Consider the following 18,609-nt stretch of genomic DNA (forward strand, 5'->3'; position numbering starts at 1 on the left):
TGAATCTAATGCCGGGCGAGGGGAGATGGATCCTGAGTGTGAATCCAGTGCCTGGGGGCTGGATTCTGAGTGTGAATCACCACTAGTGCTGGGGACAGGGTTAGCTCCAGCTACACTCAGCACTGGGCATGTAAGCCAAGTACTAGTGCTTTGTGCACACACAGGTGTGACCCAGGCTTGCAGCTCTCGTACCCACTCACATTTTTGGTGGAGTTTGGACTCAAAGGGCTGCCGGCAGCAGATGGACAAGACCCGGGGAATTCCATTTCCAGCTGAGTCAGAGTCTGGGTCCAACACCATAAGCAACAAGTCCAGTCCCCTCAGGCCCCTGGCCCTCTTTCTCCACCCCGTGCCCACCAATGCTATTGTTGAAGCCCTAGGCACGGCTTAGGGCTACTTTCTCCCTCCTCTGGTGTTTCTCAGAGGCTATCCCTGAGTTCTTCCTCTTCTGTGGACACCATAATAGTGCACTGTCTCTCTGGAGACTAGGCCCTGCTGCAGAATCTTTCCAGAGATTCCAATGAATCAGCCCAGGCACAGAGATGATGCTGGTGGGATTTGGTTTCCCAGGCCAAGGGAAGCCCAGAGCCAGCAATTGGGGAACAGAAATGCTCATATATTCATAGGTTTTAAGACCAGAAGGGACCATTGGAAACAGCTATTCTGACCTGTATAGTACAGGCCATAGAACTTCCCTGAGTTAACTCCTGTTTGAACTAGAGTAGATCTTCTGAAAAACATCCCATCTTGATTTTAAAATTGCCAGGAATGGAGAATCCACCATGACCCTTGGTAAGTTGTTCCAATGGCTAGTTACTCTCTCTATTCAATCATAGAATCATAGAATATCCGGGTTGGAAGGGACCTCAGGAGGTCATCTAGTCCAACTCCCTGCTCAAAGCAGGACCAATCCCCAACTAAATCATCCCAGCCAGGTCTTTATCGAGCCTGACCTTAAAAACCTCTAAGGAAGAAGATTCCACCACGTCCCTAGGTAACCCATTCCAGTGCTTCACTACCCTCCTAGTTAAAAACTGTTTCCTAATATCCAACCTAAACCTCCCCCACTGCAACTTGAGACCATTACTCCTTGTTCTGTCATCTGGTACCACTGAGAACAGTCTAGATCCATCCTCTTTGGAACCCCCCTTCAGGTAGTTGAAAGCAGCTATCAAATCCTCCCTCATTCTTCTCTTCTGCAGACTAAACAATCCCAGTTTCCTCAGCCTCTCCTCATAAGTCATGTGCTCCAGCCCCCTAATCATTTTTGTTGCCCTCCGCTGGACTCTTTCCAATTTGTCCACATCCTTCTTGTAGTGTGGGGCCCAAAACTGGACACAGTACTCCAGATGAGACCTCACCAATGTCGAATAGAGGAGAATGATCACATCCCTCAATCTGCTGACAATGCCCCTACTGTGGGAGACCATATCAAAAGCTTTGCTAAAGTCAAGGAATAACACATCCACTGCTTTCCCCTCATCCACAGAGCCAGTTATCTTGCCATAGAAGACAATTAGGTTAGTCAGGCATGACTTGCCCTTGGTGAATCCATGCTGACTGTTCCTAATCACTTTACTCTCCTCTAAGTGCTTCAGAATTGATTCCTTGAGGACCCGCTCCATGATTTTTCCAGGGACTGAGGTGAGGCTGACTGGCCTGTAGTTCCCCAGATCCTCCTTCTTCCCTTTTTTAAAGATGAGCACTGCATTAGCGTTTTTCCAGTCATCCGGGACCTCCCCCGATCGCCAGGAGTTTTCAAAGATAATGGCCAATGGCTCTGCAGTCATATCCGCCAACTCCTTTAGCACCCTCAGATACAGTGCATCCGGCCCCATGGACTTGTGCTCGTCCAGCTTTTCTAAATAGTCGTGAACCACTTCTTTCTCCACAGAGGGCTGGTCATCTCCTCCCCATACTGTGCTGTCCAGTGCAGTAGTCTGGAAGCTGACCTTGTTCGTGAAGACAGAGGCAAAAAAAGCATTGTGTACATTAGTTTTTTCCACATCCTCTGTCACTAGTTGCCTCCCTCATTCAGTAAGGGGCCCATATTTTCCTTGACTTTCTTCTCATTGCTAACATACCTGAAGAAACCCTTCTTGTTACTCTTAACATCCCTTGCTAGCTGCAACTCCAAGTATGATTTGGCCTTCCTGATTTCACTCCTGCATGCCTGAGCAATATTTTATACTTCTCCCTGGTCATCTGTCCAATCTTCTACTTCCTGTAAGTTTCTTTTTTGTGTTTAAGATCAGCAAAGATTTCACTGTTAAGCCAAGCTGGTCGCCTGCCATATTTACTATTTTTTCTACACATCGGGATGGTTTGTTCCTGCAACCTCAATAAGGATTCTTTAAAATACAGCCAGCTCTCCTGGACTCCTTTCCCCTTCGTGTTATTCTCCCAGGGGATCCTGCCCATCTGTTCCCTGAGGGAGTCAAAGTCTGCTTTTCTGAAGTCCAGAGTCTGTATTCTGCTGCTCTCCTTTCTTCCTTGTGTCAGGATCCTGAACTCGACCATCTCATGGTCACTGCCTCCCAGGTTCCCATCCACTTTTGCTTCCCCTACTAATTCTTCCCTGTTTGTGAGCAGCAGGTCAAGAAAAGCTCTGCCTCTAGTTGGTTCCTCCAGCACTTGCACCAGAAAATTGTCCCCTACTCTTTCCAAAAACTTCCTGGATTGTCTGTGCACCGCTGTATTGCTCTCCCAGCAGATATCAGGGTGATTAAAGTCTCCCATGAGAACCAGGGCCTGCAATCTAGCAACTTCTGCTAGTTGCCAGAAGAAAGCCTCGTCCACAAATCTATGTCCCTGACCTGGCCAAGGTGGCCTTGGTAATCAGCCTGCTGGCAGGAAATGCGTTAGGCTGTGCCTCCCCTCTGCTGGAAGGCCATAGCCCAGTGCTGTCAGACTGGGCTGCCTTTCTCCAATTGGTCAACCATCTCTGATGACCCGCAGTGAGCTCGAACAGCCGAGGCTGCCCTGAGCGGACACCGGCAGGGGCCAGGCACAGTGGCCTCCTATGAAGCAGATTTCCATCGCCTCCCAGAGGAGAGTGGAATGAAGCAGCACAACTGTACCAGTTCCAACGGGGCTTGCAGGAAGAAATCAAACATGGGCGAACTGGTCCATGCAGAGACGCCTGTGGGCCTACATGCCCTGGTGAATCTTACCATCCGCATAGATAATCGGCTGTGAGAATGAAATGAGGAGAAAGAAGGTTCCCTGCAGCCCCCCTACACACGTACTATGACCTCAGCTTCTGTATCACCCACTGAGCCCATGCAAACTGATCTTGCTCATTAGGGACTCACACCCAAAGAAAAGGAATGGTGCCATCAGCAAAAACCATACTTCTACTTCAGGAAACTGACCACGCCATCTCGGCCTGCTCAGTAGGAACACCAAAGAGCTGGGGGAGACAAGCTGACCCAGGCTTGCAGTGGGGAGAACCAGCTGAGCCTTAAGAGAAAAGAACTTCTCCGTATCCTAGTTCTCACCGAGACAGACCCTGAACCCCATCTAGGGGCTTCTCATTTGCAGGTGCCTGAACAGCAGAATATCCCAAGGGGCCCCTGACGGATTCCCCCCAATAGGCCCTCATTGATTCAGGAGCAGCGGACAATTTCATGGATGCAGCTACAGCTCGGGCCCTACAGATTCCCTTCTACAAAAGGCCATTGCCCTATACCAGTGGTCCCCAATCTTTCAGTGTGGCGGGCGCCGGACTACTAGGTGCTGAAATGCCGCCAAGGAGCGCGGCCGCTGGACAAGCAGCTGCCGAAATGCCGCCAAGAAGTGGCAACGCCAAGAAGCGTTGCCGCCGAGAAGCAGCGTCATCAAGAAGCGTCACTGCCGAAATGCCGCTGAGAAGCAGCAGCATTTCGGCGGCGATGCTTCTTCCCATTGCCGCTTCTCGGCGGCATTTTGGCGGCTGTTTGTCCAGGAGCCGCACTCCTCAGCGGCGGGGTGTTCCCTTGTTAGTAGGCGGGCGCACATAAATGCCCCGGCGGGTGCCATGGTGCCCATGGGCACTGCGTTGGGGACCACTGCCCTATACAATTGAAATCATTGCTGGCTCCTTGCTTTCTTCAGTCCAGTTGTGGAGGAGACTGCCGCCCTGGAGGCTGTTTTTCAAGGACACAGAGAAATCATACAAATTGGCATGATCCATTCCTCGCATTTTCCCCTGATCCTTGGCATCTCCCGGCTGACCCTTCATGACCCCCTCATTTACTGCAAGGGCGGAAGGTTCCATTAGAATTCTGCTGACAGTATGGCCAGGGACCAGCGAACGTTGCAGCCTGACCCAAGAAGGCCCAAGTAGGTGCAGTCACCAGCACTGAAACACCCACTGGGCAAACTATGGAACTTCCCCCCAAGTACCATGATTACACTGATGTCTTGGAGAAGAAGAATGAAGAAAGCCTCCCTCCACACTGGGACTACAACTGTCCCATAGAACTTCAGCCAGGGGTGAAGATACCGTTTGGGTGGATCCACACAATGTCAGAGCCTGAACTGGGGGCGTTGTGAGAATATCTCCAAGAGAACTTGGCCCTGGGGTTCTGTGACGAACTGGGACTGTTCTTAATGTGGTCTTTGAATGCTGAGTGGGGAGTGTTGGCTGGGAAGGCAGGGGAGGTTGACTAGGACAATCTGCATTGCGGGATGGGAGTCTGGCCTTGAGGGAAGACACCAGAGCATGTAACGTGAGAACCCAGGAAGGGGTTAGAGGCCAGGTGACACCTTTGCCTGGGAAACTGAACAAAGGCTGTGGGAGGGGTCGCTGAAGGGAGAGTTTCAAGAGCTGGCTGGTGGAACGGCTGGGAGGCAGACAGGGCTCTGACCTCCCAACGGGGCTGTGGGGCCCTGGGACCCCAAGATGGACCTAACTGGGGGGGATTCTGTTGTCTGTGCCTGCAAGACCTGTCTTGGACCGTGTTCCTGTTGTCTAAATAAACCTTCTGCTTTACTGGCTGGCTGAGAGTCATGGTGAATCGCAGGAAGCCGGGGGTGCAGGCCTTGTGTCCCCCCACTCTCCATGACAGGTTCATCTGCAAGTTGACTCATCAGCCCGTGCTGCAGTCCTTTTCCTAAAAAAGGATGGCAACCTCCATTTATGTGCTGATTACTAACCCGTAACTCAGATAACAATTCAGAACTATTATCCGTGTTGTTGGACCATATGGAGGCAGTCCACATTGTCACAAAACTGGGTCTCTAGGGAGCTTACAGTCTCATCCGTATCTGAGAGAGAGACAAATGGAAGATCACCTTTTGGACCTGGCCAAGTTGCATATTTAGTTATGCCATTCGGACTGACTAATGCTCCAGCGACATTCCAGCACTTCATTAATGCTTCATTAGTGCTACAAGACCTACTGAACCAGGTCATGGTGCTATACTTATATGATATATTGATCTTAAACAATCTGGACCAACTCACAATCCACACAGTCCTGGACAGACTACAAAAACACAGTCTCTACACTAAATTAGAGAAGCGCATTCAATCAGACCTCAACCAAGCTCCTGGGTTTCATCTTGTTCCCAGAAGGCATCACGACAGACCATGCAAGGTACCAGTCTGTCCACAACTGGGCAGCACCCTGCAATGCTCATGACCTACAACATCTTTTAGGCTTCACAAATATCTACCATAGGTTTATCTCGAATTTTTCAAAACAAGCTGAGCCCCTCACGGTCCTATGCTGGAAAAACACCTAATTCCATTGGTTCCTGAGGCCCAGCACACATTTGAGTAGTTAAAACTTGCCTTCACCACCACTCCAGTACTGGCCCATCCTGACATGACACAAGCGTTCATTGCGGAAGCCAATGCCTCTATTACAGCGGCTGGGGCAGTCCTTTCCCAAAGGCATAGACTTGACCAAATACTGTGCCCATTGCCTACTATTCAAGGAAAATTACATGTGCTGAGTGAAAAAAAATGAGATGTTGGATAAGGAGCTCCTGGCAATTGAAGACCAACTTCAAAGAATGACGACACTACTTGGAAGAGGCCTGTCATCCAGTCCAAGTATTTACTGATCACAAGAACCTGGAGAACCTGTGCAGGGCTAAGACCCTGAACCAACAACTCCAGTGGGCCCTATTCTTCTCCCAGTTCAACTTTACTTTGACCTGTAATCAGAAACAGCAAGGCCTAGCCTTATCCAGAAGATATGGCTCTGGCCCACGAGGCCCCAGTCCAGAACCATCCCTCATTCTCAAGTCCCATAATTTCCGTAATGTAACTTGCTGCCAGGACCGGCTCATGGTCATCCATTCTGCCTCTGTCTCCGGAATTCCACCCAATGGATTAGCCATTATCAACCTGGATCCATATGACACTCAGGAGGTGATCACATTCATGAGGGACTTCATCTATGTTCCCCCGGACCTGCAAGAGTGGCGGTTCTTCAACTGTGCCATGATTTCACCTTGGCAGGACACTTTGGATGATATAAAACGCAACAATTAACATCCCATTTTTCTGGTGGCCCTGAACGTGCCCTATGATAGAGACCTTTGTAACTTCCTGCCAGGTGTGTGCCTGAACTAACATCCTGTGACGTGTCATTCCATATTCTTTATGAAAATATGCTTATGATATAAACATGACATAACTGAGATATACTTTATGCAAGATGGCTCATGTGAGTTATCATTGGAAAGGTTATGATTTACTGAATGTGATTATCCTATTTGTATGCATGTATCATTTCTGTATCTGAAATTAGGAATATTGACTATGTATCTATATTTCAACTATGCTACTTTGGGTGACCCCCACTGGTCAGGTACAATAATGGAAAAACCAGACAGCGCAGATGGCCCATCAACAAAGACAATGGACTCTTAAAGAGCTTAGTCTTCCTGTGAACTTGTGGGTCAGCCTGTGAAGAATGGCTACAGGGGCCCTACAGAGTCAGGTGGTCTTGTCACCTGATACTAAAACATTACTTGGGACTTCTTAGAACTTTCCACTGTAAGGGAAGGGGGGCAAACTAGGAAACAAAGGACTCCCGCCTTATGCAAATCCTATGTAAGGATGGGAAGTGAGGTAATCCTGGTCGTCAGTTCTCCCATTACCCCACCCAAGATGACTGCTGGAAACAACTAAAACTGAACTGGGGGAAGTCCCTTAAACTGAGTCTTCCCAGAGCTGATCTGCAGATGGGTGTGGCCCTGCCTGTGTGTGTGTTAGAGGAGCCTGGCTCAGCAAGACAGTTAACGGGGGCCCAGGCTGGTAGAACGGGTAGACTCAGTGGTATCTCAACACATTAGGTGACTTCCCAAGGGGTCCAACCTGTCACAGGGGCGTAGTTGGCAGGATAGTGTATACAGCTTATTGTCCAGAAACACTGGTAGTGATTGTAAGTGAGATTTAAGTGTGGTGGCTTAATGCTTTAACCTTCATTTCTGTATGCTAAACTAAGGACTTCCGCTGCTGTGTTCCTGGTGTCTAATAAATCCTACTCTGTTTTGAAAATGCTTCTTGGCGTCACTGCAAAGACTTGCTGTGGTGCATTAGTCCCTGAAGAGTGTACAAATCTCTGACCAGGAGTCTGAATGAGACTCTGGGCACAGCTGATGGTGTGAAGCAGGAGTGCTGGAGCCAAGAGGCTCAGTCTAGGAGGCGGTAATGCTGCATGCCCTACTCCGAAGGAAGAGTGGGGATCTGGCACACTGAAGGGTTCCTCCAAGGAACTGTTGAAAAGCTGGGGCATAGCACTGAGCCTGTGAACCTATTGGCCATCCCCGAAAAAGTCCAAAAGAACCTTCTGAATTCTTTCTAAAAGGAGGGGAGAGAGATCCAAAACAATCCCTTTATGTCACAGCATAGAGGCGATTAAATTCTTAATGACTAACATCTGCCCTTGGAAGGAGAGTCCAGGCAAACTCCACTTCTGCAACCGCCCCTCCAACTTCTCCATAACTCCCTCGCAATTCCAGCCCAAAATATCATCTGGTTCCAACATAATTCCCAATGCCTTAAAGTCATTGGCATCAGTCGCTGTCGGCAGACAGGATACTGGGTTGGATGGACCATTGGTCTGATCCAGTCTGGCCATTCTTATATTGTTATGCCCCACCGCCCTGTGCTCTCCCTAGGTGGGGTCCTCACCCCATCCTCTGAGCACCATGCCCCATGGTCCTGTGCTCTCCCTGGACAGTGCTGTTATCACCATTGTACAGCTGGGAAACTAAGGCACAGAGGACACATCTATGCTGCATGTGGGAGTGAGCCACCCAGCCTGGGGCCACAGGCTCCTGTTGGTGCCCTGAAAAGAGCTGGGTAGGTGGGGCGGCTCAGGCTGGAACTTGGGCTCTCAAATCTCAAAGCTCAAGCTCCAGCCCAAGCCACCGCGTCACAGCAATGTCTGCACAACTATTCATAAGGGGGTGGCTCACTCCCAGCCGCCATGTAGACATCCCCAGAGAGGCTCAATTCACACAGGGAGTGTAGGGAGGAGCAGGAATGGACTCCGACTTCCCATGGCATTGGGAGCTGTTCTTTGGCTGGGTGCTGCTATCACACCAGCTCTGTTCCTATCTGTCTGTCTGTTCTCAGATACACCGCCCTCTCGCTGAGGGGCGTGGGACAGAGGCTATGTGTGACTGTGCTTTGTTCTTCTCTCTTTTGGGGTAACGGGGGTTTGGGTTTTGGTTGTTGGGTGTTTAGTTTCAGGGGTTCTTTTGTCTTGGCAGGTTTTTGTCTGTCCCATTTGGGCTGTGCTGGCTTGCCCAGAAGCCGCAGGGTTTAACCTGTGGCCATGGGTTGGGATTTTGCCTCCAGATTCGGCCTCTGGGGAGGAGCGTGTTCTAGCTATGGGGAAGGAGTCGGGGTTTATAAATGTGAGTGCCTTGTGCATATTGTGTTGCTTGTCACACTTATCCTTTTTGAGCTTATGGTGGTGGAGGGGATGGTTATGTGGCGTGGTTTTGTCCCTGTTGTGCCCTTCTCAACATCTGTTGTTAAAGTCACGATCTCTAATGTCCAGACGAGCAGCTGGCCAGAGACCTGGCGAGTTGTGGTAAGGGCACTAGCCATGGCTTTTCATAGGGCAGGTTTTATGACATTAAACAATGCTTCCAATGTGCTCAAAGTTTCCCTGAGGCCTACGGTGGGGAGTGGGACTTTGGCCAGTGAGGGCATGGCCTGCTTTCCTTGTGGGCTTCTTACACATTTGGTCAATGAGGCTGCCTCTGGGAATGTGGGGCTTTCTGTGAGCGAAGCACTTGTGGGGTGGCAGAGACTGGGGCCCAGCAGGCTCCAGATGTCTCTGCTCTGGAGGGCTAGCGCCCCCTTTGCATGCTGGTAGATGGCATTACGGGTTCTGTGGCTCCTGACTCAGTGGTCTCACGGCCTGACCTGGCTGTGGAATGGAGGCCTTGGCCTGTTGCTATGGAATCTGCGGCCTTGGCTGTGGATTCTGGCTTGCTGGCAAAGCCCAAAGTACAAATTGGCTGTTGAAGGCGAAGGGGGCCCTATTCTGAGGGTGCTGGCTGGTGCAGTCGGGGAGCACAAGGCTGCTGAATGTGGTTCTTTAGTTGGAGGCATCAGGCATCAGTGTTGCCCCCTCAGTCCCAGCAGCCCCCTCCCTCTGGGCTCTCTGAGGTTCCCCCCGCAAGGATGGCAGTGACTCTGAGAACGGGCCAGGGGATGACACACTCACGGATCCTTCGGGTCCTGAACTCCCTGAAGAGAGATTCACCCTGGATGCGACTGGCAGATTTCTGGGTGAGCCTAGAGGGGAAGATGTGGTAGAGGAGGCAGCTTGGTTTTCTCATCTTAATCTGTTTTGTACTTTGAAAGGTGTCTCTGTGGCTGAGTCTGACAAACAGAAGCAGCATAGACTGAAAAAACTGATGACTAAAGTACGTCTCTTTGACCAATTGTACTGTTTCGATTAGTGGATATTGGGAATTTTGGTGGTTTTGTTGAGGTTTTGGGTGTTCCCCACTCCTGTTTCTGTCACTGGTCTGATACATGATTTTGTATGTGACTGGGTGCAGGGACATTTAAAAGTGCCTGCCTCTTTTTGAGTACCTGCCCCAGAAAAGGGTGGGTAATGCCTTTCTGCAAGACACACACACACATTCAGGCAACCAAAGTGGTTGGCTTGCTGATTGGAGGGGAAAGTTTTTCTGAGCCATGGTTCCGCTGCAAGTGCCGGGGTTGCCAGTCTGTTTGCGGACAAGGTGAAGCCTGATTCAGAGATTGTGCAGGACGTTATTCCAGGCTCTTTAGCGACAGTTCAAACGACTTTTGAGCAATATCCTCTTTGTTTTGATTACTCTCTGTGCTCCTACTGTCAGGAAAGACAGGATCCTTTTCCCAGACTTCGGATGCTCTTTTGTCAAATTGTTTGACAAGTGATGTTTTAATTTTGGGGTGAGGGGTAATTTTAATTGTACTGTTAATGAAGGATTGGATAGAAGCCATCTAGAACCACATCCACTGTCTTCCTCAGCAACTTTTAACTCTTTTACAGCCTTCTGACCTGGCAGATGTGTGGTGGCATTTTCTGCCTTGGGCACGCAGCACGCCTGGTTGAGTGCTCTTCCTCTCTGGCCCACTTGGATCATTTATATGGTTTTACTCATCGTTTGCTTTCTAGCTGTATCATATTCCTGGGATTTCAGATCATGTGTGGGTTTATTTGTGTTAGCCCTTCCCTTTATTCAAGACCTTATTGGCATTTTAATACTCACTGTTTACAAGATGTCTATGCTAATCATTTTGGGGAAGCCAGGGTTGCCGTGAAGGATGATTTTCCCTCCTTGAGGCAATGGTGGGAGGTGGGTAAAGTTAATATTACACGTTTTTGTCAGCAATCCGCGGAGCAGACAACCTGGACCTTCGCTGGAGTATGAAGAGTTGGGGATTGTGGAACTTGAAAAAGCCTTTCCTGGCAGTAATGATGCTGGATTATGTGAGACCTTTAATGTAAAAATCTGCTCTCGCAGGACCTGTTGGATAGCAAAGACCAGGGTGCTCTGGTTAGAGTCTAGATTCAGGGCCTTTCTCAAATGCATGTGCTTACTCGGGTGTATTTTGGCCTGGAAAAGAAACATGCAGAGTGGAAGATGATTGGCTATTTCAAGGCGGCTGTTGGGTTGAGTGCTTTGGGGTCCTGTGGAAATCAGGAATTCTGCTGGGAATTTTTATTTAGACCTGTTTGCCGCATAAAATATATCCATCTGAGACTCAGCAGCTCCTTGAGGATCTTTCCAGGATCTTAGGCCTGGTCTACACTGGGGGGGGAGGTTGATCTAAGATACGCAACTTCAGCTACGAGGATAGCGTAGCTGAAGTCATAGAATCATAGAATATCAGGGTTGGAAGGGACCTCAAGAGGTCATCTAGTCCAACCCCCTGCTCAAAGCAGGACCAATTCCCAACTAAATCATCCCAGCCAGGGCTTTGTCAAGCCGGACCTTAAAAACCTCCAAGGAAGGAGACTCCACCACCTCCCTAGGGAACCCATTCCAGTGCTTCACCACCCTCCTAGTGAAATAGTGTTTCCTAATATCCAACCTGGACCTCCCCCACTGCAACTTGAGACCATTGCTCCTTGTTCTGTCATCTGCCACCACTGAGAACAGCCGAGCTCCATCCTCTTTGGAACCCCCCTTCAGGTAGTTGAAGGCTGCTATCAAATCCCCCCTCATTCTTCTCTTCTGGAGACTAAACAATCCCAGTTCCCTCAGCCTCTCCTCATAAGTCATGTGCTCCAGACTCCTAATCATTTTTGTTGCCCTCCGCAAGACTCTTTCCAATTTTTCCACATCCTTCTTGTAGTGTGGGGCCCAAAACTGGACACAGTATTCCAGATGAGGCCTCACCAATGTCGAATAAAGGGGAACGATCACGTTCCTCGATCTGCTGGCAATGCCCCTACTTATACAGCCCAAAATGCCGTTAGCCTTCTTGGCAACAAGAGCACACTGTTGACTCATATCCAGCTTCTCGTCCACTGTGATCCCTAGGTCCTTTTCTGCAGAACTGCTACCTAGCCATTCGGTTCCTAATCTGTAGCAGTGCATAGGATTCTTCCGTCCTAAGTGCAGGACTCTGCACTTGTCCTTGTTGAACCTCATCAGGTTTTTTTTGGCCCAATCCTCTAATTTGTCTAGGTCCCTCTGTATCCGATCCCTACCCTCTAGTGTATCTACCACACCTCCTAGTTTAGTGTCATCTGCAAACTTGCTGAGAGTGCAGTCCACACCATCCTCCAGATCATTAATAAAGATATTAAACAAAACCGGCCCCAGGACCGACCCTTGGGGCACTCCGCTTGAAACCGGCTGCCAACTAGACATGGAGCCATTGATCACTACTCGTTGATGATCTAGCCAGCTTTCTATCCACGTTATAATCCATTCATCCAGCCCATACGTCTTTAACTTGCCGGCAAGAATACTGTGGGAGACCGTATCAAAAGCTTTGCTAAAGTCAAGGAATAACACATCCACTGCTTTCCCCTCATCCACAGAGCCAGTTATCTCATCATAGAAGGCAATTAGGTTAGTCAGGCATGACTTGCCCTCGGTGAATCCATGCTGACTGCTCCTGATCACTTTCCTCTCCTCTAAGTGCTTCAGAATTGATTCCTTGAGGACCTGCTCCATGATTTTTCCAGGGACTGAGGTGAGGCTGACTGGCCTGTAGTTCCCTGGATCCTCCCTCTTCCCTTTTTTAAAGATGGGCACTACATTAGCCTTTTTCCAGTTATCTGGGACCTCCCCCGATCGCCATGAGTTTTCAAAAATAATGGCCAACGGCTCTGCAATCACATCCACCAACTCCTTTAGCCCCCTCAGATGCAGCGCATCCGGCCCCATGGACTTGTGCACGTCCAGTTTTTCTAAATAGTCCTGTCATCCTGTCCCAGCTTCTGGCAGTCAGAGGTTTAGGGACACGCAGCACATGGGGTTATAACCTGCCCATCCTGGCTAATAGCCATTGACGGACCTGTCCTCCAGGACGTTGTCTAATTCTTTTCTGAACCCAGTTATAGTTTTATCATAGTGCTTACAAATGTATTAGGGCTCTGTGTGTTCCTTTTGGGGATGCTGGGCACAGGCTGGGGCCTGGCCCAACTGGCGGAGGCACTGGGGCCTCATGCATTCCCCCAGGGCAGTGCCAGGAGCCGTGTCACAAAGTCCATTCTCCCCATGTAGAGAGCAGGCTCCAGCTTGCAGTGGATTTACCAAGCAAGGGGCAGTGACCTGTGGGTAGAAGGTGCCCTCTAGCGGCGCAAAGCGAGTACTGCTCTGCGGAAGAGGTGCATGTTCTGGTGATGGCTCACCCTGGGGAGCAATGGCTGAACCCTGGCACACAGCCCCACAGGAACCATGGGCACAAGCCAGCAAACCCAGCCAACATCACAAAGACAGAGTGGGCAGCATCTTCTCCATTCCTGCCCTTGACTCTCCTCCATGCTCTAGGTCCTGGGCTGCCCCAACCTCAGCGGCGGGACCCGGGGGAATCCCAGCTGTCTTTGGGCACAGCCAGCTGGTTCCCTTTATCTCATGTCTGACGAGCCAGCCATTGGGCACAGGAAGGTCAGGTGACTCACCTGAGGTCACACAGCGTGTCAATGGCAGAGACAAGAACGGAACTGAGCTCTCCTGAGGGCTGAGCCAGGGCCGCTCCCTCCTCTGTGCTCTGTGTGTGATGGGCAGCACAGCTAGGATCTGCCCCACTGTGCTGGGTGCTGCACAAACCCAGAACTCGACCCTGCCCTTAAGAGCCTGCCTGCACTGCTCCCCCTTCTTCAGCAGCAAGGCAGCACACGCTTCCCCGACTGCCAGGCCGGAGAGTCTTTCAATCGGGGTTGGAGTCACTCTAGCTCAGCCAGAAGTTGCTGGGCTCCATGCAGGACACACTGGGGGGGGAGTCTCTGGCCTATCCAGGCCGGACACAGGATGACCACGTGGTCCCTTCTGGTTCGATGAAGCTGGGGGCACCATGCAGTGACAGGTGCAGGCCAGGCACCTCAGACAGTGCATCCAAACACGCAGAGCCTGCGAGGCAGAGGCGGCGCCTGCCCAGCTGGCAAAGCTGCTGAGTTGCCGGAGAAGCTGCCCAAGTTGGTGCCTGCTCCCAGCCACCCACCTGAGGCCCAGGCTGCTGTGCTGGAGGCACCCCGAGGGGGCAAGCGCAGACAGTTGCTTGTGCCCTTCGCACCCCATCAACATTGCTCTGGGGTAGGGTGACCAGATGTCCCGATTTTATAGGGACAGTCCCGATTTTTGGGTCTTTTTCTTATATAGGCTCCTATTACCCCCCACCCCGTCCCGATTTTTCACACTTGCTGTCTGGTCACCTACTCTGGGGCCACTTACACAGCCATTGGGGGACGTCCACTCAACCTGGAGACCCCCAGCTCTTCAGGTAGGGTCTCTGCCAGGAGGGGGCCCTCTGGCCACTGCTGGACAACGGGCTGTCTGCATATTCCCACTCCCTCTCCCCAACCCCACGTGTGAGGGCCGAGCAGCTTTCCCAGCAGAATTTATTAAAGGCCATGAGAAGAAACTTCGACTTTGGCCTCCTTCCCAAGGAAATGTGAATCCTTTGGTGCGAGGGCAGCGTGAGGCCTTCCTCCCCTCTCAGTCTTCATCATCACCATCTCCACGCCCTCCTCCTCCGTCTGGCTAGCGACACTGACGGTATGTTCAAACGCAGCTTGCAGGAGCCAGGACACGAGGCCGGTGAGCCAGGTGATGCAGTAGGCAGGGCCCCAGACTATTGGGGCCACCAGACTCTCCAGGCGCCAGTAGCAGGTCAGCAGCAGCGACAGCACAGTAACAAGCTGCCTCTCGAGTGCCCTCTGGCAGAGACAAAGGCAGGGCAGGGAGATGAGTGGCCAGCACCGACGGCAGAGTCAGTGCCAGCACCACAGGCACAGCACGGTGCTTGGAGACACCAGGGCGGGCTACACAGCCCCAGCAACCCGGCCTGCTCGGGTGGCCGGCATGGCAGGGACCCAGCGAGGGGCAGTTCAGAAACACTGGCCAGGCAGGGGTGGGGCTCGCCAGGGCCAATCCACACAGTGAAGGGGACTTTGCGGAGGCCGCCACAGAGGCAGGCTGGCTCTGGGAGGGGAGACGGCAGGCAGACCAGGGGCGTGCGCAGAAATTTAACTTTGATCCCTTTTGGGGGGTCATGTTCTCCCCCCTTCCCCACACCGGCTCCAGCAGGAGCTCGCTCTCCTCCCCACAGCCCCAGGGCCGGGAGGCGCTCGCACCATGTCTTCCAATGCCAGGGGTGTGGCAGAGACCCCAGATTGGGGATTCCCCTGTGAGTGGGACACCCTGTCCTGGCAGCCCTCTCCCCCCACTTCTCACCCAGCTCCACTGCAGCTGCGTCTGGACACACTGCTGGACTCTCTGGGAAGCCTTCCATACGAGCAGCAGCAGCAGCATGCAGCCCACCAGCAGGTTCTGGGCCCAGTAGAAGAACGTGCTGGTGCAGAACTCCAGCGAGAGATGGATGTCGCTGACCACGTCCTCCTGCACCTTGCAGAGGTAGAAGTACCAGCCGAGCAGACTCTCACGCAGAGACAGCAGCCAAAGGCAGAAGGGGTTTAGTAAACCTCGCACAACAGCCTTGTGCCTCGAGGGCAAAGAGGCCTCTGGCTCCTGCTCAGAGGCCTGGTCTGGGGCATTCTGTGGCTCAGAACAGGCAACATGCATCTCAGCCACCTCGGGCAGCCTGGCAGCCCAGCGACTGGAAGGGACGAGCTTCCAGAGCAGCCATTTGTAGAAACAAACATGATTCACATAAGGCTGTGGGGAAAAGTGAGAGTGAGGAGCATAGCGCCAGCAGGGGGCACACGCTGGCCCAGAACCCAGGGGAGACATGGCTCCATCCCCAGGGGGCAGCACTGCCCCGGGACCGAAGGGAGACATGGCCCAGACCTCAGGGGGCACCCATTGCCTTGGGACCAAGGGAGAGACGGCCGTGCCCCCAAGGGGCACCACTGCCCCGGGACCGAGGGAGAAATGGCCCCACCCCCCAGGGAGCACCAACTGCTCCAGGACCGAGGAAGAAATGCCCCCCCCCCCCCCGGGGCCCCGGGTCCCCGGGGCCCGGGGAAGAAATGCCCCCCCCCCCCCCAGGGCACCCAGTGCCCTGGGGCCAGTGCAGTAGGTCTGAGGATGGATGGGTGCACTGGAGAAATGTGCCCAGAGATCCAGGGTCAGGTTTTCCTTGGGTCTGAGTTGGTTTCTTCCCCAGCCTCTCTGGTCAGCCACCAGGGTGACAGTTCTCACCAGGTCCATCAAGACGTCAGTGAGGCCAGCCATGGCCCTTTGGGTGCCCATAGTGAGGCCTCCTGCCCTCCAGCTCCTTCCAGCACTGGAAGCCCCCAGTGCTGAGTTCACACTGAGCACACACTGTGACATCAGGCCCACCCTACAAGGCACAAGCCAGACCCCCAGCAGTTACCATGGCCATGGTTGTTATGGTAATGCCAGAGCCCCAGATTTGTTGCCATAGGGATAATGCCGAGCCAGACAATAGTTGCCATATGGATGAGGTAGCAGTAACTCTGAAGGATGGGTGCCAGGAGAGCTGGGAGGCCTCCTAGCTGCCTGTTAAACAGTGATAACAATTTGTTTCTCCTCAGTTTCGCACTGTTCCTGCGATCCAGATCCATCCAGCTCCCCTGCTCTTTGAACCCCACCACACAGTCCCAGGCTCCCCATCAGCGCTCCCTGTAGTATTTTAGCTTCATTAGCCAAAGGCTCAGAAGCCCAGGGGCAAACTCCCACTGAGGTCAATGGAGCCAGGATGTCACCCCGGGCGCTAAGGAGCCTTGGGGGCTCGTCTGCACAAGCCTCCCAACCCGGGCCAATGGACATGGGCTAGCAGGGCTCATGCAAGCACCCTAAAAATAGCCGTGCAGACAGCGCTTTGAAGTTGCGGCTGAGGCTGGAGCTCCGGCTCTGAAGCCCACCCTCCTTCTTAGTCTTCAGAGCCTGTGTTTCAGCCTGAGCTGCATTCTCAACCCACCGCCTGCACAGCAGTTTTTAGCAAGAGTCCTGAGCCTGAGTCAGTCAACCCGGGCTGGGAAACTCACTGCCCCAAGCTATGGAGGCAGACAGACAGCCTAGCTCTGTAGCTGAACTCCGCGTCTGGTTACTGGGCTAGCCGCACCTCTGACCCTTCTCTGGAGCATCTCGCCTTTCTCTCTCCTGGGGAGCAATTTGGCAACTCTCCCACTAGACCAGCCTCTGTATCGGCTGTGGCTGCCCTGCAGACCTGAGTTTGGACATCTGTAGTTCTTCCCTTGACAAAATGGCCTTTTTAAACCAAAGTGTTGATCTTGGCATTGTCTCTTAACTCTTCACTGTTTGCGGAGAGATGGCTGTTTCTTCCTGCCTGTTTCCCAGACAGCCCCTATTGAGATAACCCAATATAGTCATATGTTAAACTCCCCAGTAACCAGCCCATACTCAGAGTAGTTATCAATGGTTCATTGTCAAACTGGGGGGACATATCTAGTGGGGTCCCACGGGTCTGGCCAGTACTATTCAACATTTTCTTTCATAACTTGGATAACAGAATGGAGAGTAGGCTTACAAAATTTGTGGATGACACCAAGCTGGGAGGGGTTGCAAATGCTTGGAGGAGAGGATCAGAATTCAAAATGATCTTGACATACTGCAGAACTGGTCTGAAATCAACAAGATTTAATTCAGTAAAGACAAGTGCAAATCCTTAGGAAGGATCAATCAAATGCACAATTATAAAATGGGGAAATAACTGGCTAGGTGGTAGTTCTGCTGAAAAGGATCTGGGGGTTCTAGTGGATCGCAAATTGAATATGAGCCAACAATGTGATGCTATTGGGGGAAAAAAGGCTAATATCATTCTGGGGGGTGTTAACAGGAGCGTCGTACATAAGACACAGGAGGTAATTATCCCGCTCTGCTTGGCACTGGTTAGGCCTCAGCTGGAGCATTGTGTTCAGTTCTGGGCACCACACTCAAGAAAGATGTGAACAAATTGGAGAGTCCAGAGGAGAGCAACAGATATGATAAAAGGGTTAGAAAACCTGAGCAATGAGGAAAGGTTAAAAAACTGGGCATTTTTAGTCTTGAGAAAAGCAGACTGAGGTGGGAACCTGATACCAGTCTTCAAATATGTGAAGGGCTGTTATAAAGAGGACGGTGATCAATTGTCCTCCATATCCACTGAAGTAGGACAGAAATTACTGGGTTTACTACAGCTTTACTAAGAAGGAAAACTTTCTAACTCTCAGGGTAGTTAAGCTGTGGAACTGGCTTCCAAGGGAGGTTGTGGAATCCCCAGCACTGAACGTTTTTAAGACCAGGCTGGACAAACACCTGTCAGGGCTGGTCTAGGTAGGGGTGAAAGTCACATCAAAGACTTACCGGTACGGGGGCCCAGCTCTGGGCCTCTGGAAGGGACAGGGCTGCGGGTGGAAGGGACAGGGCTGGGGGTGGAAGGGGCAGGGCTGCTGGTGGAAGGGGCAGGGCTGGGGATGGAAGGGACAGGGCTGCGGGTGGAAGGGGCAGGGCTGGGGGTGGAAGGGGCAGGGCTGGTGGAAGGGGCAGGGCTGG

General features: G+C 51.9%; 1 protein-coding gene across 1 annotated transcript; it reads right to left on the minus strand.

Moving 5' to 3' along the window:
* Window positions 1–14,534: 14,534 nt before the first annotated feature.
* TMEM270 (transmembrane protein 270) lies at window positions 14,535–16,326 on the minus strand. Its single transcript, XM_034752909.1, has 3 exons — window positions 16,294–16,326; window positions 15,367–15,807; window positions 14,535–14,849 (listed from the first exon to the last, which is right to left on the minus strand). The coding sequence occupies exons 1-3, from the start codon at window positions 16,324–16,326 to the stop codon at window positions 14,535–14,537; spliced, it is 789 nt and encodes a 262-aa protein (XP_034608800.1).
* Between the last annotated feature and the right edge of the window lie 2,283 nt (window positions 16,327–18,609).

The sequence above is a fragment of the Trachemys scripta genome, chromosome 18, assembly GCF_013100865.1.
Source record: "Trachemys scripta elegans isolate TJP31775 chromosome 18, CAS_Tse_1.0, whole genome shotgun sequence".
In the NCBI taxonomy this organism is placed as follows: domain Eukaryota; kingdom Metazoa; phylum Chordata; order Testudines; family Emydidae; genus Trachemys; species Trachemys scripta.

What these genes read in the sequence shown, in the direction of transcription:
- TMEM270 (XM_034752909.1), bottom strand. Translation starts at nt 16,326, where the DNA reads ATGGCTGGCCTCACTGACGTCTTGATGGACCTG. An exon ending in CTGACGTCTTGATGGACCTG is followed by an intron (nt 15,808 to 16,293) that starts GTGAGAACTGTC and finishes TTTTCCCCACAG; the next exon opens with CCTTATGTGAATCATGTTTG. An exon ending in CGCAGCTGCAGTGGAGCTGG is followed by an intron (nt 14,850 to 15,366) that starts GTGAGAAGTGGG and finishes TGTCTCTGCCAG; the next exon opens with AGGGCACTCGAGAGGCAGCT.